This window comes from Toxorhynchites rutilus, chromosome 3 (assembly GCF_029784135.1).
Source record: "Toxorhynchites rutilus septentrionalis strain SRP chromosome 3, ASM2978413v1, whole genome shotgun sequence".
Taxonomy (NCBI): Eukaryota; Metazoa; Arthropoda; class Insecta; order Diptera; family Culicidae; genus Toxorhynchites; species Toxorhynchites rutilus.
Window position 1 is genome coordinate 329,283,660 of NC_073746.1, and position 21,816 is coordinate 329,305,475.

A 21,816-nucleotide genomic window follows, 5' to 3' on the forward strand; every position below is an offset into this window, starting at 1 on the left:
CTAACTGGAGTTGCCTTGCTCTCAGCAACATGGCTTGATATACCGCTGGATATAATTCTCAAAATGATAAAAAAAAATTATGATGAAATTTACATCTGTTCCAGTGATTGCGGCTCGCGCGTTGTTTCCATCGTTGGTGGTACCGTATCCGTATCCAGGTATGAATGAGTCTCTTGCGTTCCTCGTAACTTGTCTTGTTGACTTCTACAAAAATTCTTGCCGAATTTATATGGATACAATCTGCAGCCATCTCTTTATCGCATAAATCTCTAAAAATGAAAACTCGGGAAACGTAAGAGAAAACGTTTTGAACCGCATTCTGTTTTTCAAACGGCCGCTGATTCCGCTTTACTGATTCAGAATCTATTCGATTTTTTTTGATTCAGATAACCAGAAGGGATGGAATCTTGTACGCCACGTACAACTTTTTCTTAACCCTCTCTCTTCAACTGTTATTATAGTTATGAATATTTTTCCTCCGTTCAATTTTTGTTTTATTGTTAAAAGATAGATAAACAAATAATGATATAATGGATAGTAAAAATATTCTTTGTATTATTTTTACGGAACTTGAAAATATGTTCTAAATTCGTGTCTCTACACTAGAATTCCCCCTTAACGTAATTTAACGTTCATACGTCAAATTTGAGTTGGTCGAATTTTGATCGTTCCACCCTTTAAATAGCTCCTCCTGATTCACATTACATAGCTCCTCATATTTGGTGATTTTTCATCATATAACTGACACTTTATTCGGGGAGAACAATCGATAATCAAAGAGAAATAAGAATTCTTTTTTGGCACGGTCTGGGTTTTTGGCTTTCTGCCAAAAACGAAAGGGCACTTCACTGTTGGTAACTCTCAACTAGACTCAGTTACGAGCTTTCTTCGACTCGCACAAGAAAAGTAAAGCAAACATGTGTATCAGCATCATAATATCAGCTGTTTCCTAGCACCCTTCGGTGCGTACGAACTAAGTGATGTCACAGTTTTCATCCCAAATTTCTTCAGTTCTCGCTGTAGCGCTGTCCACACCACTTGTACACACCATACACATTCGATAGTTAAAGAAGATGGTGTTATCAATTTATAAGAAAAATCGTTCACGTTCGACCTAATAGCATCATTTTCGGGAAATGGATAAATCGACAAATGAGGCTGCATTTAACTAGAAAATGGACCAAACGCACATCTGACAAGTGATGTATCGGAGAACCGTCCAGCGCTACGACAGACTGGCGCCACATGCTGTGATACGTTGTAATACTTTTTAGCAGTAAACGCGCTTTTCAGCGAAAGATGCCATCCAGGCTGGATATTGTCCTCACAAACAGTGCGGATGGTATATATTATCCCGGTCAGGAATTAATTGGGGATGTGATTGTAGAGTTTGATAAATGTTGTAAAGTTTCCAGTAAGTAATGACACTGAGAATCGGTACAAATAATTTGAATTCTAAATTTTTACAGAACTGGCCCTTACCATCTCTGGAAAAGGTAAGACAAAGTGGTACGAAAGAAGAGGCGCACGTCACCACTATACAGTTACCTATAGAGGAAAGGAACAACACTTGCACTCTCAGCTGGTCCTATTTCAATCGCACGGTATGGAACGATTGACACTTTTTCGTGTGAATTACTACACTTCTATTTTAGATAAATCAGTTGAAATCGCCCCAGGAGCCTACAAGCATGGTTTCGCCTGTAGACTGCCCGAAACGCTACCAGCTTCGCTAGAAGCAAAGCGAGGTCACATCCGTTACTGGCTGGTGGCCACTCTCGAACGTCCCTGGCGGACAGCCAGAGTAAAGTCGCTCAACTTTCAAGTGGTTCGACGGCTTGATCTAAACCACGTGATGCTGTCGCCGGTGAGGGAGGAGATAATCGAAAACATTGGTTATTGGCCGTGCATGCCGACTGGTGCTCTGTATGCCTCCGTGGAGCTTCCTACATCCGGCTTCGTCCCTGGCCAGTTCATCCCAGCGGTTATCCAAATCAACAACAAAAGTCGCAACAAAATCACCAAAATTGTCACGATGTTGGTTCAGAAAATTACTTACAATGCGCAGAAACCAGAGGCGAAGCAGAAGGTGAAACGAATGGTGGCATGCAGGAATGTTACCCCTGAAATAACGCTTCCCGAGGGTGGTATACTGGCGGCGGAAAATCTACAGGTACCCTGGCTTCTGCCGACCTCTACGCACACTCACGTGGTACAAATTGGCTACGAATTGGTTGTTGAATTCAGAATCGAATCTTGCCTTTCGAATGCGACCCAACGCGTTCGTGTTCCAGTGGTAATTGGCGTGATTCCAGCGAGGGATTCCAACCTGATGGAGAGCAATGCCATTCGAGTTTGGTCCAAGGGAAATGTTCATTGATCTGTTCAAGACTTTAAATCTTTCTTCTAAACTATGAAAACAAATTATCAATATACTCTTGGGCAGACTGTGAAATTATGTGTTCAATTTTTCTTCTCAATGAAACAATCGACTTTCCATGCCTTCTCCGCGCTTTGAGACTTGCGACGTTCTTTGAATGTATACATTCTGTAAACACAGTAACAGAATAAAAATATTTATTGGCACCAATTTGAAATCAATTGAATATGTTGTACAAGCCAAGAAATTTTAGTTTTATTTCACTTCCGAAAAAATATCTCTGTTGTATTTTACCATGCTTCGTTTTAATTATTTTGACGTAGGATAACGTCTTTTCGGAACATATTTGTTGCGTAGTTCACTCTATTCTTTCAAACTTTGTTCGAGCAATTTTCACTCGCTCACTGGTTTTTGTCGAACTAAATAAACTTACGATGTGTGTCGTACGAGCGTTTATTCCAATCTGAGCAATGGTTTCTGGTTCATGGTTTTACAACAGCTTTTTACAATAACTTCAAGGGTATTTCAATACAAGGTAAGTATAACATTATGGTAAATTATAGTAGGGTGTGTATGTGGTAAGTATGACTTTTAAAGGTAAGTATAAATTTATTTCTTCAATTCTTAATTTTCTTTTTTGTTTCTTTTCAGGTTTTATTCATCGCGAACATGCCGGCCACCGTTGAAACCGTTGTTTCAACCATCATCTAATTTGCATTCACGTTGTTCGCGTCACATTCAATTGGTAGAATTGCGACTTCGGTGATTGCTCTGCGATATTTCCCATTCGTTGTTTGCACGATCACTACTCGAACATGACCATCCTTTCCAGGAATCGTTTGTATGATGCGTGCCAATGGCCATTGGAGCGGTGGTACGTTGTCCTGCTTCATAAGGACCAATTGACCATTTTGAACGTCTGTGAGGGTTGTTTTCCATTTGCTTCGCTGTTGGAGTTGATTGACGTAGTCTCTGGACCAGCAACGCCAGAGATCTTGGACCGATCTTCTTATTTCCTGGAAGCGGGACAGGCGATTAATATTTATATTGCCTAAATCGGGTTCGGGGATGGAAAATAGGGGTTCGCCAACCAAAAAATGACCCGGAGTTAATGCAGAGATGTCTTCAGGATTATCCGACATTGGACACAAAGGGCGTGAGTTAAGTATCGCTTCTATCTGAGCTACGACGGTGTGGAACTGATCCATGTTAAATGATCTGCAACCGATGGTACGACGAAAGTGGTATTTAAAGGACTTAATCCCTGCCTCCCAAAGCCCACCAAAATGCGGAGAACGGGCTGGGATGAAACGAAATTGGATTCCTTCACTCAAACAGTAACTGGACCATTCAGTGGAACGAAACTGCTTCAAATAATCCCTTCTCAGAGTTTGAAGTTCCCGATCAGCACCCACGAACGCAGTCGCATTGTCGCAATATATTTCGAACACGCGTCCCCGCCGCGAAACGAACCTTTTTACCGCGTTAATGCAAGCGACGGTCGACAAGTCGGCGACAATTTCGAGGTGCACGGCCTTTACTGCCAAGCACACGAATAACGCGACGTATTTTTTGACCGAAGCTCCTCTTCCACTCAACGGACGAACGAGAAACGGCCCACAGTAGTCCAACCCAGATCGAGAAAACACTCTAGCAGGATTCAGGCGAGCCGATGGTAATGGTGCCATTAATTGTTGCGTTGTTTTGGGATTTATCCTAAAGCACGTGATGCATTGGCGAACTATCTTGCGAGCTAACTGCCGTCCACGAAGCGGCCAGAATCGCTGTCTTACTGTCGCCAGAACGAGTGATGGTCCAGCGTGAAGAGTCCTTACATGGAAGGATCTCATAATTAACCAGCTAATTTTGTGGTTTGCCGGTAGAAGAATAGGGAATCGTGTATCGTATGGAGCTTTCATATTTAGCAGCCTTCCATTGATGCGTAATAATCCAAATTGATCCATAAATAAGTTGAGGTTCTTCAATTGTGATTTTAATCCGGTTGGCTTCGTGTTGTTCGAATGGATTTGATTCTTTTCGAATATTTGAATTTCTAGCGGAAACTCCTCTCTCTGGGCCAAACGTTCGAGTACCTTTAGTGCATTTTCGCGATCCAGCGATCCAGTTTTACTATCACGACGACTAGCATTATTGTAGAAACGATAGCAGAATGCTATTGTTTTTATTATTTTGGAAAGCTCCGAGAATCTATCGAAGAGTCGAAAATTGTCAACATTGGCGTGTAGTGTAATTACTGATCGAGTTTCTTTTTGTAAATCACACTCTTCTGGCACTGAGTCGAAAGTATCGGGCCAGAAATCCTGCTCCTTGGTGAGGAAGCTAGGCCCATGCCACCATAACTCGTCATTCACAATCTGACTCGGGAGCATTCCTCGCGAAATTCGATCCGCCGGATTCAAATGGGTTGGAATGTGTTTCCAATTGCAATTTTTCGTCAAACGCTGGATCTCAGCAATTCGGTTCGAAACAAAGACTTTCCAGCAGTGTGATGGCGATTTTATCCAATGCAACACGATGGTAGAATCTGTCCACATCGTCACCGATTCAGTGAAGAATGTAGTCCTTCGTAGGGTATCAACTAGCTGGCTACCAAGTAATGCGGCACAGAGCTCTAAGCGCGGTATAGTTTGGCCACGTAGAGGAGCGACGCGTGATTTTGCCGTTAACAAATGTGAAAACTGTCGTTTGGTTTCGTCCGGTGAAACGACATGAATGCAACATCCGTAACCTTTGACGGATGCGTCGCAGAAGCAGTGTAAACTGTATTCTCGATGAATGTTGGACAATATTCGTCTTGGTATTTCCACCGACTGAAGCTGACGTAAATCATCGCGATATTTCTTCCACCAACCGCTGTGGATTTCTGAAAGCTTTTGATCCCAGGGTATAATTTCTGCCCACAGAGTTTGGACAAACATTTTAGCATTGACCACTACGGGTCCAAGAATGCGTAGTGGGTCGAATAAACGAGACATCTCGGAGACTACTACTCGTTTTGTAACAGTTTCCAACTCCGTCAAAACTGGTAATTTTATTTTAAACACGTCTTTTTGTGGAAACCATAGTAATCCAAGAGTTTTAACTACAGATGATCGATCGATCTCTAGTTCGACTGACGTTTCCCACAAGTCTCGAGGAACATTAACGAGTGCTTCTGAATTATTGGAGGCCCATTTTCGAAGCACAAAACCGGCGCATTTTAGCATTTCGATCAGCTGTTTACATGCTCCCTGAAGAGTCTGTAAGTCATCATTACCGGATAGTACATCATCGACGTAAGTCCCGGATTGAATTATCGGAACTGCTAGGGGAAAACGATTACCCTCATCGACGACTAGTTGATTCAGTACACGGGTAGCGTGATACGGTGAACTTGAAAGCCCGTAAGTTACGGTTTTTAAATCATACGAGACCAAAGGCTCCGATGCACTACGACGCCAGAGTATTTGTTGATACTTGCGATCGTCCGCATGAATCCAAATCTGACGAAACATTTTTTCGACGTCTGCTGTGACCACTAACCGTGGCTTGCGAAAGTTGACAACAGTTGAATACAAAGCAGGTTGCACTGTGGGACCAGTATACAAAATGTCATTTAGCGATAGGCGATTAGAATCTCGGCAAGAACCATCGAAAACGACTCTAGTTTTTGTTGTGGTGCTATCTGGGCGGTGGATTGCGTGATGGGGTAGGTAAAACTGTGGGCCATGTGGCGCGGACGTACTCAACTCCATGTGACCAAGTCTCGCATAATCATCCATAAACTTTTGGTATTCTTCAGAAAGATCCGTATTGGCAGCAAACTTCCGTTCCATGGCAAGAAAACGACGTTGTGCAGATCGAAAAGAGTTGCCTAAGAGTGGCAGTAAATTTTCCCGTAACGGAAGACGTACTATATACCGTCCATCGGTGTCTCTGGATACAGTTTGTTGGAAGTAATCCTCACAAAATTGTTCTTCGGAAGTGTAAGCTTTACCCCGATCAAAATCCACGATCGTCCAGAACCTCTCTAGTTGACAGTTGAGGTCTTGGTCGATACAAAAGTGGCTGGTTTGAGTTGGTGACGAATCTTGGATCGGCTCTGGAACCTTTCCGCAAACAATATAACCAAGAACTGTTTTCTGTAGAATTGGACTGCCAAAAGCGAGTGTAATCTGCTGACATTCAAGTAAGGAAAAAAATAGTTCGGCGCCAATAAGAATATCAACTCCCTGGCTGATGTCCCGCAGGCGAGGGGTAAATTGCGTGGTATTTGCCATTTGGTTATATCTATGTGACAACTGGGCAATGACACTGTCAACCGTGGAAGAACTAGACAATCCAGTGTGCAGTCAAAGTTTCCAAAACGAGAGGCGAGAGCAACGGTGACTTCGTAATGCACGTTCACTGTAGATTGACCGATGCCGCTGACTGGTGAATTCCTCTTCACACGTTTCAATCTTAGTTTTTGACAGAGAGCCTCGCTGATGAAGCTGGGCTGAGAACCGCTATCTAGAAGGGCTCTGGCGAAATGATAGTGCCCTTCAGTGTCCTTCACACGAACAACAGCTGTTGACAGTAACACGGTATTAGGTCAAACACTTGTTGTTACTTCTACACTTTGGCAAGAAGCGGTGGGAGTGAGATTTTCGAAACCTTCACCCGACGACGGAGGAGCATTATCGAACGAAATTGTTTGCGTACGAGACGAGAACGAATCGGATTGTGCATCCGTACATGGTACGGTTGTTTGCGACACCGAAGGGGATATAACCGAATTTGAACCGGATTGCGACAGGCGACCGACTTGCGAACGGGTTGCTTCAGCGTGTTGGCCGTTGTATCTCGACGTTGTAGATTTGTTGATTCCAGTTGATGTAACTGTAGCTGACATCGGCACAGCAGGTAAATGAAGCAATGAAGCAATGAATGGTGTTTTTTATAGCAACTTTTGCACGAACCGCTGGAGCAATCCTTCGCAAGATGGTTTCTTTTCAGACAATTGATACAAAGCCCATGTTTCTTCACGAACTCAAATCTCTGTTGTGGTACAAGAATCTTGAACTGTTCGCATTGAAATAGGAAATGTGCTTGTTTACAGTTCGGACATTTCGATATATTCGATGAAGCAACATGGGAAGCAGTGAGGCGTGGCTTTATGCTTTTCATTTCTGATTGGCTATTTGCAGTATGGGAGAGCTTGACTGTTTGTATTATTCGAGATCGTTTGTGAATAAATTCCAATAGTTGTTTATAAGATGGTCGATTTGTTTCGGATACATGCGTTTCCCATTCACGAAGCGAAATGGCATCTAGACAACTGCTTAATTTTTCGACGAGGAACGACTTCCAATGTTCATCGGTTCTCTCGAGTTTGTCTAGTAACTGAACGTGGCGATCGAAATCATCAGCCAGTTCAGCAAGTCCAGATGCGGACTCTTTACGAAGCGATGTTAGCTTTAACAAGCTGGATATATGTCTTTTTATTTGTAAATTTGTGTTTTCATAGCGATCTCTCAATAGATTCCATGCGACATGGTAGTTGATACCAGAAATTTCAAGCGAGTCGATAATTCGAGCTGCTTCACCAGTGAGCGTTACTCGCAAATAATGCATCTTCTGCACTGCCGTAAGTTGTGGGTTAGAGTTTATGAGCGATAGAAAGAGATCTCGAAAAGATACCCATTCATCAATATTTCCAGAAAATTCTTTTAATTTTATTTCCGGAAGTCGTATATTTGATACAATCATACCAGATGTGGATGATGCTGGTCGATCCAGAACAGATGACGGAGTACTACGTGAAGGAATTTTAGCTTGTAGCGATGCTTTTAATTTATAATACATATCCTGAAAATCTCTCCTCTCTTCACTTAACTGCTCGTCTGCATCCTCCAACAATTCAATTTCATCTTGTATGACTTCGAAATCATGCCACAAGTCATCAAGACGTTGTACTCGAATCATAACTTGATCACTATGCGTCGGATCATACTCATCATTAAACAATTTGATTAAATTGGCTGATCCCAATACGTTTGTCCGCCGACAGTACAACGCTTTCAGTTTGGTCACTTTGCTTGCCTTCTTATGTGGAGCCATTTTGAACAATAGAGTACAATGAATGTGAAAGGGTTACCTGTTGTTTCAGCTTAAGACAAAGGGCCTACTTAACCTCACTGCCGATGCTTGCGTTGCGGATTGCTGTCTGCTGAGAATATATTCCTTGGGCTACTGGACTCTTGCTGGTTCCTTTCACCGCTCAGGATACTCTGATTTGCGCGTGGAATAAGATGATATCCTCGAGATGAAGTTGAACACGTGGTGATGATACACAGGTTGAGCTTAACCTGTCCGATGTCGGTGTTGTAGAATGCTGGTTACTCACGAAAAATGTTGCTTGTAGTTCTGCTACGGCTGCAGGAAGATTCTCTCTTATGCTTGCATTCTTCGATTTCCGCTGGGGATGATGATGAATCCGGAAGAACGTTTCTCCGATCACGTGGAGATTTTGGAGTTTGGAGGTTATCTCCGATGAATAGAGGTGAACTCTTGAACCGTTGAAACCGGTTAACTGGAACCGTCGACGATATTTTTTGCAACACAGGTCCCGGGTTTCGGCACCAAAACTTATGTTGCGTAGTTCACTCTATTCTTTCAAACTTTGTTCGAGCAATTTTCACTCGCTCACTGGTTTTTGTCGAACTAAATAAACTTACGATGTGTGTCGTACGAGCGTTTATTCCAATCTGAGCAATGGTTTCTGGTTCATGGTTTTACAACAGCTTTTTACAATAACTTCAAGGGTATTTCAATACAAGGTAAGTATAACATTATGGTAAATTATAGTAGGGTGTGTATGTGGTAAGTATGACTTTTAAAGGTAAGTATAAATTTATTTCTTCAATTCTTAATTTTCTTTTTTGTTTCTTTTCAGGTTTTATTCATCGCGAACTATATTATTGGTGCAAATTGAAAAACGGAAAATCGGTCGCATCACGAAAATGGATTTACAAGATTTTTGCAGCAATCGATTCGAGTATTTCCTGACAAACTATTACAATGATGAAAATTATCTAATAGGAGTACCGGTAGGATTTTTAATTATTTTTTTTCAAAAATTAATGCTTTATTCTGCAAAAATCGTTACACATTTAATTTTCAAAGTATTGCCCATCGCTAGTCACAAACCATCTTTCTGGCAATTCACGGATCCCTTTGCGGAAATAATCGGCCGGTTTGTCGGCTAACCCCGAATCGATCCAATTTTTGACATCATCAAAATTGGAGAAGTGCTGATCAACCAGGCCATGTTGCATCGATCGATAAAGGTAGTAATCGGACGGAGCAATGTCTGGAGAATACGGCGGGTGGGATAGAACTTTCCATTTAGCGTTTCCAAGTATGTTTTGACCGGTTTCGTGACATGCGGTCGAGCATTGTCGTGCTGCAAAATAACTATATCGTGTCTTTGTTCGCATTGTAGCCGTTTTTCCTTCAGTGCACAGCTCAAACGCATCAATTGCCGTCGGTAGAGGTCCCACTTTTCATCGCCAGTAACAATTTGATGCAAAAAAACCTTTCTTTTATGCCGTTGGAGCAGTTGTTCGCACCTGGAAAATCGGCGTTCGAAGTCTCGTGGCTTCAATTCATACGGCACCCAATATCCTATCTTTCGGATCATTCTCATTGCTTTTAAACGATCGAATAAAGTTTGCTGAGCTACTCCAAGTGTATCTGCAAGTTCTTGTTGCGTTTGTGACGGATCTTGATCGAGTAAAGCCTCAAATTCTTCATCTTCAAACTTTTTTGGCGGTCCGGAACGTTTTTCGTCTTCCAAGTCAAAATTACCAATTTTAAACCGTGCAAACTATTTACGTCTTATACGTTCGCTCAGTTGGAGCAAAGTCACCATAAACTTCCACCAAAATGCGACGACTTTCCGCATCTTTCTTCTTCATATTGAAGTAACACTCCCCGCAAAAACACTCTCGTTGGTACGAAATTCGACATATTCGAAGTGACAAAAAACTATGTTGTTTACGCTTCAATTTTTTGACATATACTGGATGATATATACGCGCAATGACAGTAGCTTTCCAACGAATGTCTGGAAATTGGATTCACTGGAATAATAATCAAGTTAAGCCATATGTTGTAAAATCGAAGAAACTTACTGGTACACCTAATATATTTGAAAATGTATTTTTCATTTTTTGAGTGCACGAATAATGGTAATAATCAGCTGGATGCGTACATCTTCTTCTTCTTGAATGGCGTTAATGTTCCCTGTGGAACTTTTGCCATCTCAACGTTTGCATTAACTAGCGTCATTTATTATTACTTAGTTGAGATTTCGCAAGCCAAATAACATGCCTTGAATGTATTCCGATGGGCAAGCTCTTGAATACGCGGGACCACAGGGCAAGTCGAAGGAACCACACCCAAAGTTAATTTTTAGCACATGTTATGGCATCCCGATTTATTACATTAAATGAGCTGAAAAATAACAGAAAATTTTCTACTCCCCAATACATGTATATCATTTGTATAATATATATGCTAGAGCCAATATGAGCGAGCGAAACAGGAGACTTCATATGAAACCTTAAATGAAAGCATATGAAAGCTTTTCGTATTGGTTGCCAAATAAACGGCCCAGACAGAGAAAGATATATTCTATATAACAGCGCTGGCCGCTATATGGATAGGGTGGTCGTGCGAAATAGTTTTGCATTCCAGCCGGCCTCGGTTCGATCCCCATTGACGTCGTATGGATTTTTTGGCACAATCCCAAATGAAACGAGAAAATAAAACAGAAAGAGATGTCTGCTCGCATACATACAAACCATTTTAAGCTTTTAAAACAGCTCATCATTTGCGCATTTGACCCTCCAGCACACGAAATGGCATTATTACTGCCAAAGATGAAATGTTTTCAGCCAACGCTAGTTTGGGTGCACTCGGCCACGGATACACTGGATACGTAGATGCTGTCTGAAAATCGGTACCTTGTTGGTGGTATCGGTCCGGAAGTAACGGGCTGTCGCAAAACGAATTCCAATGAATATTTGAAACTTTTAGACAATACCTAAAGCGTCACATAGGGGTTTTAGAAAATTAGAGAAAAAATGAGTTATTTTTTATGATTTTTTATGAAAATTCGCTGTTTAGAAGCTCATAAAAAAATTGAAAAAATGAGATATTAAAAAACGGCTAGGTAACGCTTTAGATAATTCATTTTTACATGCTGAAAACAAATTCAGCCAAATCGGTCGAGTAGAATCTGAGATATTGACACCACCAGTGGAAAAGACATGGTTTCAAGAAAACGCATTTCAAAATTCGTTCAGCAATACTATATTCCTTAAGGTGACTACATTTTCTTTTTCTATCTCGCCATAGCTTCCAGTCTACTCCTTCGTCAATAAGCTGTAGATAAGCTTGAAGTGTAGTATAGAAAAATGAGGTATACCACAATAGTTCAAAATAATGAACGCAATGGTTCACACCCAACAGGGGGAAAAGGTGACTTCATACTTTTGGCTGTATCTTTCCAACGAAAACAAATATCGAAAAATCGAAAAAATAGGATAACATTCCTGAGGGAACAAAAAAAAACAAAAAAACGATTTTTCGACCTACCAGGCCTTCCTTAAAGACATAAAAACGAATTCGCTGCTCGAACTGTAGGCAATTCCTGAATACAGCTATAAAAACTGTTCTGATGACTGGATTGTTCGTTGGAAAAAGTGTATTTCATCACAAGGGGCATATTTTGAAGGCGATAATATAAATTTAGATATAAAGCATTTTATTTAAAAATACAAGTTCCCGGATATTTGACAGAATGTACCTAGATCATATTGGAGAATATCGGAGATATTCCGTATTTCCGCACGATATGTCAAACTTGTTCATCTTGTGTTGAATTTTCATTTAGAATGCAGTCTCAATTATTTTCAAAATCATGAAAATCCCCTCGTTATATCATGTATTCGTGTTGTTTTCAAATGTGAGGGTATCTCGGAGCTTCTGAGAGTGGCGAGTGTGGAAGTGGCCATTCACATGCCATACCCATAGAATGCTCTTTAATGAAAAATCAAAGAGAACGAACTTGCATGTTTGGCATGTTCCCAATGATTCACAGAATTTTCCACATTCAAAATACTCCATCAACGCCCCGTCACGGAAAATGGCCATAACTCATTATTTTGCATATTTTCGAATCATATACTGTGGAAGTGATCCTTCTATCTGCGTAAAAATTATGTTTATCCGCATCCCAAATTCAAATCCATCACAAAACAGACATGTCCTCCGAAAATTCAGAGTTCGTCACTCTCGTCACCCAACGTGATTCGGCTGAGTTTCCCACGGGGCCCAACTTGCGGAAAAAATATTTAAATTAGAGAAAATTAGAGGTCAAAAAAGATATTAAAAAAAAAATATTCAATTAGAGAAAATTAAAGGTCAAGTTTTTTGTAAAGAAGTTTTACATGATCTACCGATTTTAATTTGAAGACGAACTAACATTAATAACACTGCCTATGTCATCTATATATATAAAAATGGATTTCTGTCTGTCTGTCTATCTGTCTGTTTGTCTGTATGATTCTTATGGACTCGGAAACTTCTGAACCGATCGACATGAAAATGGGTATGTAAGAGTTTTTGGGGTCGGGGAAGGTTCTTATGATAGTTCAATACCCCTCCTCCCTCTCTAAGGGGGACTGCCATACAAATGAAACACAAATTTCTGCATAACTTGAGAATGAATCAAGAAAATGAAACCAAGTAGGCATGTGGAGGTTTTAGGGTGTAATAAATGTTTTTACGGTGGTTAGACACTCCACCCCCTCTCTAATGGGGAACTGCCATACCAATGAAACACAAATTTCTGCATTACTCGAGAATTAATTAAGCAAATGAAACGAAATTTGGCATGTGGAGATTTTAGTATGCAATAAATGATTCTATGATGGTTAGATACACCGCCCTCCTCTCTTAGGGAGGGCTGCGATACAAATGAAACACAAATTTCTGCATAACTCGAAAACTAATCAAGCAAATGGAGCCACATTTAGCATATGGAGGTTTTAGAGAGCAATAAATGTTTCTATGGTGGTTAGATACTCCTCCCCTCTCTATATCGGGCGCTACCATACAAATGAAATACAAATTTCTGCATTATCCGAGAATTAATCTAGCAAACGACACCAAATTTGGCATGTGTAAGTTTTAGGGTGCAATAAATGTTTCTATGGTAGTTAGACACCCCACGCCCCTCTCTAAGGGGAAGCTGCCATACAAATGAAACAAAAATGTCTGCATTACTAGAGAATTAATCAAGCAAATAAAACCAATTTAGGCATACGGAGGTTTTAGGGTGCAATAAATGTATCTATGGTGGTTAGACACTCCACGCTTCTCTTTAAGGGGAAGCTGCCAAACAAATAAAAGCCAAATTTCTGCATAACTCGAGAGCTAATAAAGCAAATGGGGTCAAATTTGGGATGTGAGGATTATTGGGTACGAGAAATGTTTCTACGATGGTATGACACCCCTCCCTTCTCTGGAGTCGAGAGGGGGTTCCGTAAAAATAATACACATATTCCAACCAAACATGACAATTGAAAATTTTCCGGAAAACTCTGAAGGAAAATACGGAAAATTCAATGCCCATGTGTTCTACAATTACATATTGACAAGCGCTGTAAGTCCATTTGGTGTTTGCGGCAACGAAATTGATCTTCGTTCGAAAGTGGAAATGGATTTTAATGTGATGAAACGCGCTCCTATATCGTCTTCTATCTATATAAAAACTCGAGAAAGGAATTCTATCATATTTTGTGTATCAAACATTCATTCCATGTAACGGAGAAACATGTTCGAGAAATCTGTGTCTGAAAATAATCTGATACTATAATGTCAAGTATTGGTAGAAGTACTGAAATTTTATAGTAAAAAATAGTTTTAAAGGGTAGATTAGAAGATTAAAAATACGATTAGAAATACAACTGTTTTGTGATTCCGATTTCTAAATGGATCAATCTTTAATCAACAGTACGAAGTACGAAGTACGAAGGGAAACCTTACTCAAACAGCAACACAATAAAGTAATATAAGCTACGTTTCTGAGTTCTTTATTATGCTTCGATATAACGTACAATTCGATACAACGTACAATTTTGAAAGAAAAACGTACGTTATATCGAAGTTACCCTGAATTTATATTTAGATGCATATTCCATCAATTTCCTTTCAAAAATTCTTTTCAATATGATCAAGGAAAGTGTGACCCTAATAAGAAGATCTAATAAAGGGCCAATCAGCAATATCGGTAAAAGGGCGATTTCTGGAGAATACGGTGAATAAAAACGCATTGTTGAGTCCAGCGCTTATTTTTAGCATTTTCGTGCGTCATTTGTTCAAATATTGTTCATCAATATGTTCTTGGCTATTGTCTCCAATCCGGCTACCTAATTCCAAACTCCTGATCTCAGATAGTTTAGGTAAAATAGATCGTACTCCAATCATCTCTTTAATAACGAAGTAAAACACGCCCAAAGATTCTTACCTTTTATACAGTCTTAAAAAAACGTAATGACTTGAGTACTTCCACCCATAAATTTAAAGCAAAAAAACAAATTAGCGATTCAAACCTTGTGTTTGTTTGGCGCCCCAAAATTGAATGAGTAAACAGAGCAATTGAATGAATTACTACCATCCCCGCCGGACCCCAACACACGCCTTGCAGTTATGCAGCACGCAACGCACATGCGCAACGCTCGATACGTACACCCCAGTCTAGCGAACTAAAGTAAGCTCTAGATTTTGCAGCCCCTGAGCATAGTGGTGGTGGCATAAACACGCACAGAAAACTTCACGAGGAGCGAAAAAACCACCCTCACTGTTGCGCGCCCGAAGGGTATGCAACACGGTCAGTTCGTTTCCTTTATCAGTGTTTACTACGAGCTCGTGGCTGCGAAACCGCAGACGACTAGAAAAACGGTTTCATATCTACCACAGAGTCAGGGGCTTTGTGCTTTGCCTAAAGTGATAATTTAAGGATTTTATTGATAGTTGAGGTCCCGATCATGCCAACCACCTGTAAGTTTCGACTGCAAAACGATGCCAATAAGGTGTACTATTGTGGCGAGAAGCTGGACGGCAGTGTGGAGCTAACATTTACGGAGGCAAAGAAAGTGAACGGTAAACATACGTTTGCTCTAGTGAAATTTTTCACTCAATAATTTTTCTGTTGTTGTAATCCTTCCTGTTTGCCATCTGGTTGAGATGAGAGAAAGTTTTGAGAGGAGATGAATGGGATGAGAAAAATGGGCGCGACTGTCTGGCGTGATAAAAATAGAGCACATCTCTGCAAACGTATATACACTAGAGATGAGTTGACGCGTAGCTTTGATAGCACCATTCGTCCTTTTTTATTTCTTTTCTCAGGAATTAAATTGATAATCGCAGGTGTTGCTCACGTTAAGTGGCTACAGTACAGAGGTCCTAATCGATACAGCACAACGTTTAAGGGTAGCGAGGCCTGTTTACATTCCGAGATTGACCTGTTGAGAGCAGATGGTAGATTCAAATGTCTGATAATAGCAGAGCATTTTAATAATCAATTAATGCAAATAATTTCCAGGCGACACTGTGGATGTGCCAGCAGGGAAGCACACATACAGCTTCGATTGTTTTTTACCACAATCGTTACCAGCCACTTTTGAAGGAAAGCATGGACGAATCCAGTATATAATAACTGTTATCCTACAGCGTTCCTGGAAGGCGGACAAAATATTCACAATTGAGTTCATTGTGTTGCGAAGAGTGGATCTTAATGCCGAGCCACCGTCGATTCGGGGACCTGCCCGGGCAGAGATAAGTAAATCGTTCCGCTGTTGGCCTTGCCGAACGGGGCCACTTCTGATTACACTACAAACCTCAGCCACCGGATATGTCCCAGGGCAACGGATTCCTGTGGTGCTGGAAATCAATAACGGTAGTGGTTCAAAGATTCAAGTTATTCATCTCAAGCTAGTGATGGTTGTGTCCTACACTAGCGACACTCCTCGAGGGAAAACTAAAATCGACCGAGAAGATGTGGTTCATGCTGAGCTGGATCAGATCGATGATCCGGATGAGGTGAAATACGAGGAGAGTTTACTGATACCGCAACTGCCAGCCACGAGTGGAGGTGATAGTTGCTGTAAAAAAATTAAAATCGAGTACGAGCTGGAAGCCGAGTTGGAAGTGGGAGCAGTGCATCAGATGTTGAAATTGAACATTCCTGTCTTCATTGGAACAATCCCACTCAACAGCGACCGACGGGAATCGACCATTATGGAATTGGAAACATAAGCACGCGAATGTTGATTTTACCATTTTTTAGATCAATGTTAACATTTTACATAAAGATTATACCATTATACTAAAGTTTTGCAATGTGTCAAAAAGTTTGCTTGTTATCAGGTTAAAATATAAAGCTACCAAAATCGCTCTTTAAAAGAACACTTGTTTGAACTTCAATCAATTTCGTTTGCCATCAACAGGATAACATTGTTCAACGGAGACTTTCTTTTTACCTACAAGCAAAACTGACAATGAGACTTGATCGATTTTAGGTATGGCGTTCAAACAAACATTTATCCTTGAGCTTAACAATCCAAATACAAAAACGCACAATGTTTTTGACGTGTAATGACAGTGTAATGCCACAAAATGGCGAGACCTTGAGGGAGGCGTACTAAAGGCACACTTTATTATTGGACCTTGGAGTGTTCGGGAAGTAGACCACGGCGAACGCTTTTAAAGCAAATATTCCTTCTAATGAGGCACATTCTGTAATAGACAATAGGAAAGACAACTCGCTGCATGGAGCAAAATATTATCTCACGGCGAAATGGAGCAAATGGTTGGGTATTTGGATAAATGTTTTAACAATTGACTTTCTTAATATTTTTTTTAAATATTTTCGCTTCATGAGCATTCACAACCGACGTCAGGGAGGCGAATCTTATTGGACCCATCGAACGCATGAACTCAGTGGTCGAGACTGACAGTTTTATTCTAATTCTGTGTGAAGTTGATTTCGTACCTTCAAAAATTCAGTTTTTTTATTTCGGACCAGTTCGACTAATTATCATTGACAAGACAAACCACGAAATAGTAGGAAAGAAAAATTCGAAGAAAATCTTCGAATGGACGGTTCAATTTTTAAGCAACAATGGAGTCACGAACGAACTAGAAACTGAATCGCGAATTATGCAATCGATAGTGGCCAGAATAAAAAATCCGTTTCTGAAAAAGTATAGTTTACTCGAAAGGACTCCCTAACGATTTTCAAATCTGGGGGGGTCCCGAGTTGATTGAGAACATCTTCTCAACGTTCCCGAGGCTTCAAATAAATTCACTATGAGTCACCTCCACACACCACTCTAACCTCTAAGGGCTAGGAAGTAGGATGATAGATCGCGGTCATGAAGGAGTTTCCTGATCACGTTGTCAAATAAAATTACCGAACTTGAACCGATTCTGTAGAATGTTTTGTGTATGTCACTTGGCATTCTAGAGTAGAAATCACAAAATTAACATCACATGGAGTAATGAACGGTTAAACTTTATCAAATGAACCCAACAATTAAAAATATTGTCAGAATAGCGGCTATAAGATGCTGTGAAGAACTCAATAATTCTACGAAATCTCGCTTCAGAGAGAGACTTATGTGTGGGTTTCGACCCACGTTAGGAATCTCTGTGTCTTTTCTGTGGTTGGGGTTCAATTAGAACGATGCTATTATTCTTGCTTTTAGATGGTAGCTGGCTAACGCCCAACATGGGAATTCTACGGCACTGTTCCACAATACCTGAGAAGTTCACACAAGGATTTTGAGTCGGCAAACACTCACGAGATCACCATTGCTTGAGAATATACTAGCCCAAAGTTTGCGATGTTAAGTCACATATAAACGTTATGCTTTTTCCGGTTTCAATTTTGTATAATTGGTGGTTTAAATGAGAGGACATATTGTCAATTGGTCCATTCAAATGATTTGTGGCACTGATTGTTTTGAACCAAAACATCCAAAAACGATTATAACGAGTTTCTCCAGAACCAGTCAGTGAAGTCTCTGAAGAGAGGTCTAGTAAGAACGCTCAGCACCGATCGAAAAAAGTCGTAGTCAAAAGAGACAATTTCTGAGCAATAATGCAGGTGAGACCAAATTCCCAATTCACTATTTTTCAAATAGTTTTGAACCGGTTCAGTAACATAAACCCGAGCATTATCATGAAGGTACACGAGTGGCTTGTGTAAGTCAAGTATTCTAGCAGTATTCCGGCAATAATGGCTCCAAATGGAGCGATTATTGCCTCTGAAATCCTTCAGTGATTCATGATTCAACTGGTTTCAGAGCATGTAGTTTAAAATCCGCACACACTCAAATTGCTCTAATTTTTGATCCGTTGGGTAAAATCAATTGAAATTTTGCGTAGGCATAGTTTAATTTGTATTATTTACATTCTGTGAGTTAATTTCATCAGGTGCGCAAAAGTTTTCAAAATGGCAACGAAAGAACAGTGCGTGCGCGAAAAGTTTCAGTTCTTCAGTTCAGTTCAAGATGTGGCTAAAAAGTTGCAGGTGAGCAAGACTTTCGTACAGAATACCAAAACTCGAGCTGGACTACGTACGTTTAAGGTTCATATGTCCCCAAACCGTGACGAGAAACGTGCGGATTTTAAACGGTACACCCTTTACAGCGCGCTCTGGTCTATTCGAGCCCGACTCAACTGCTCCGGAATGTAGTCATCGGTGCATGCATTGAGCGCACGTGCAGCACATTCTCTGTTCAGCACCGACAGCACCGTGCACCGACAAGACAAATATTGCATTGCTATCTCCACCCACATACAATGCAACGGATCTTGAACGGCGTTAACGTTCCCTGTGGAACTTTTACCGTCTCAACGTATTTACTAACTAGCGCCATTTGCTAATACTAAGTTGGGATTTCTTAAGCCAAATAACACGCCTTGAATGTATTCTGAGGGGCAAGCTCTTGAATACGCGTGACCACAGTGCAAATCGAAGGAAATTTCTTTGATGAAAAATCCCAGAACTGGAATCGAACCCGAACACCCGGCATGATAATGTGAGACGCTAACCACTCGGCCACGGGTGCACATACAATGCAACGGATGATGTGTATAAAAAGAGGTGCCATTCACGAATTTCGTTCATCTAGTTTTGTTAATGTTCGTGTACAACGAAATAACTGATCGAGCCTCAACGTGTCAACGGTATTCAACAGTACATAATCGGCAGTAAATCGAGCGTTTACTGTATTGGGCACTAATTGCACAGTTACACCGCATCGTTGTCTGCCTCAATACTGATTTCCGGGACCCCTCGATATAAAAGGGATGACGCCTCCAACGTTAACCACGGAACTTATTTCCCTGGATTTTTGTTACTTTTCAAAATCTTACCTTAAGGGCTCTCTTATGGGTTTAACCCTTAGACTTCAGCAAATCCCGACTTGGGTAGCCATGACCCCTCAGAATCCGACGGCTCCAGAATGGTCCGTCCGAGTGAAGTAAGTGATCTGCTTTTCAGATTGGGATTTGCTCTATTATTCTTACCAGTGTTTTCGAACTGCTTCCCTGTTAGGAGTTCTGGTGTTGCCTTGCGGATGACTCAGCTGGAATCGGATGTAGGGATTGTTAACCGGTTTTACCGTTACCGGTTTTACCTGTAATACCGGGCCATTTCTCATTACCGAATTACCGGTAATTTACAATCGATAACCGGTAATTTCGGTAAAATTTATTTTCACGCCATAAACAATATTTGCCTTTATGCCGCTTTGAAACATTGCTCGAGAATCAAATAAGATCGAAAAAACACAACTGGCAGTGTTGCGCCGATTCTACGACCTCCGAACTTCAGATCAAAAATCGCTGATAGATCTGAAAACGAAACACAAGATAAGCTTCAGCGATAAAGGAATTGGTTGGTGCCCTCGAACCAGTTCTGGTCGCTGTTGAACTGCTATTGCGGAAGAAATGCACCCTTTTTGAAGCTGACGTCAGATTGCGATTTATACTAGAACAGCTATCGGAGTAATCATCAAAAATTTCGAAGCAGCTGTTTGAAGCCCTGATTGGAAGAATTGCAAACGACGTTTTGTGTATGACCCATTCCATGAGGTTATGCACCAAATTTCAAATCTAGTTTTAGGAGAAAATTGAAAACATTATTTGAATAAGCACTAGTTATATCATAATTTCTTTGTAACAAATTTAATTTTTATGCACCAACTTTTGAGAGAGGCGAGTTTAAAAAACTACATTATTATATTCAAAATATTTTAGGTTTTCACTACTTTTATGTTTCTTGAAATATATCTGCACATGCTTAACCAAACTTCAATGTCTATATACCATTGAATGGGTGATTAAATACTTGCCGTGGGTAGACCTGGGTTTCATTTTGTAATTTATGAGATACAAGCATTTGAAAAACAGGTATTTTGAAGCGTTGTCACGTCACAAAAAATGAGCTTTTTTTTTAGTTTATCATATGAACATAGGTTCAAACATTTTTATACTAGGGTTTCTCTGAGCAAACAATGAGGGTAAACAACCCACAAAATTTGGTTAAGATCAGTCAACAAATAGAGGAGTATCAACTATCTCAACAAGTCGTTGTCACGTCACGCAAAGTATACTATCCATTCCAGTGTGACGTAACAACATTTCGACTCACTACCATAACTTTTTTTGCGTTTTCATGAATGAAGCACACAAAATTAAAAGATGTTATAGTATAAATAAGAAAATTTCCAAAAAGAATCATCAGTTGGAGAATATTTTATAGTTAGATTGGCTTGTTGTCAGTCAAATACTTTTGTGGCGTGGCAACACCTGACTTTTTGCTGTTTCGGACTGTTGAACATTAATAATTAATTAATTAATTACAGTTCCGTTTCAAAACATACAAATGACCTTCTTGTATGTTTTGTCAACAATATATGAACGTAGATTCCATAATATAAGATATAATCTTATTTCAACTTCCGGTTTGCTGATGGTAGTATTGAATGCTGAAAAAATATGGAAAACTCATACGATAAGTGTTCACCAGCGGAAATCGAATATCGTATTCCGATGCCATTTTGGAATCGAGGATGGTGACTTCCGGTTCGTTAAAAACGGATATAAAAGACCGGGAATGGTATGAAATACCACAATACGATCGTGAATGGTAACGTTAGCATATATCCAAGGGGGCCCGAAGAGGAATAAAAAATATATATATTTGATAGTGAGAGATAGGATTTAAGGGAGATGGAGATTATGTTAGAGTGGAATCAACTTAGCCTTAGAGCGACATATGTGGAGTTATACAAAGAAAGTGCACACACAAA

The 21,816-nt window shown here is 40.3% G+C and overlaps 3 protein-coding genes across 4 annotated transcripts; 2 read left to right on the plus strand and 1 right to left on the minus strand.

Moving 5' to 3' along the window:
• The first annotated feature begins 698 nt into the window (after positions 1-698).
• On the plus strand, positions 699-2,569 carry LOC129777958 (arrestin domain-containing protein 17-like). The gene is made up of 3 exons (XM_055784571.1): positions 699-1,414; positions 1,470-1,604; positions 1,656-2,569. Exons 1-3 carry the CDS (start codon positions 1,300-1,302, stop codon positions 2,378-2,380), a joined length of 975 nt encoding a protein of 324 aa, XP_055640546.1. The 5' UTR covers positions 699-1,299; the 3' UTR covers positions 2,381-2,569.
• A 518-nt stretch (positions 2,570-3,087) lies between these two features.
• LOC129774571 (uncharacterized) lies at positions 3,088-6,660 on the minus strand. The gene has a single exon (XM_055778332.1). It carries the CDS (start codon positions 6,658-6,660, stop codon positions 3,088-3,090), a length of 3,573 nt encoding a protein of 1,190 aa, XP_055634307.1.
• An 8,673-nt stretch (positions 6,661-15,333) lies between these two features.
• LOC129778259 (arrestin domain-containing protein 2-like) lies at positions 15,334-16,876 on the plus strand. 2 transcript variants are annotated; one of them, XM_055785053.1, is made up of 3 exons: positions 15,334-15,595; positions 15,842-15,973; positions 16,038-16,876. In XM_055785053.1, the coding sequence occupies exons 1-3, from the start codon at positions 15,481-15,483 to the stop codon at positions 16,748-16,750; spliced, it is 960 nt and encodes a 319-aa protein (XP_055641028.1). In that variant the 5' UTR covers positions 15,334-15,480; the 3' UTR covers positions 16,751-16,876. The 2 variants fall into 2 exon arrangements, with proteins under 2 accessions (XP_055641028.1, XP_055641029.1); XM_055785054.1 differs by lacking the exon at positions 15,334-15,595 and adding an exon at positions 15,613-15,769.
• Positions 16,877-21,816: the final 4,940 nt, after the last annotated feature.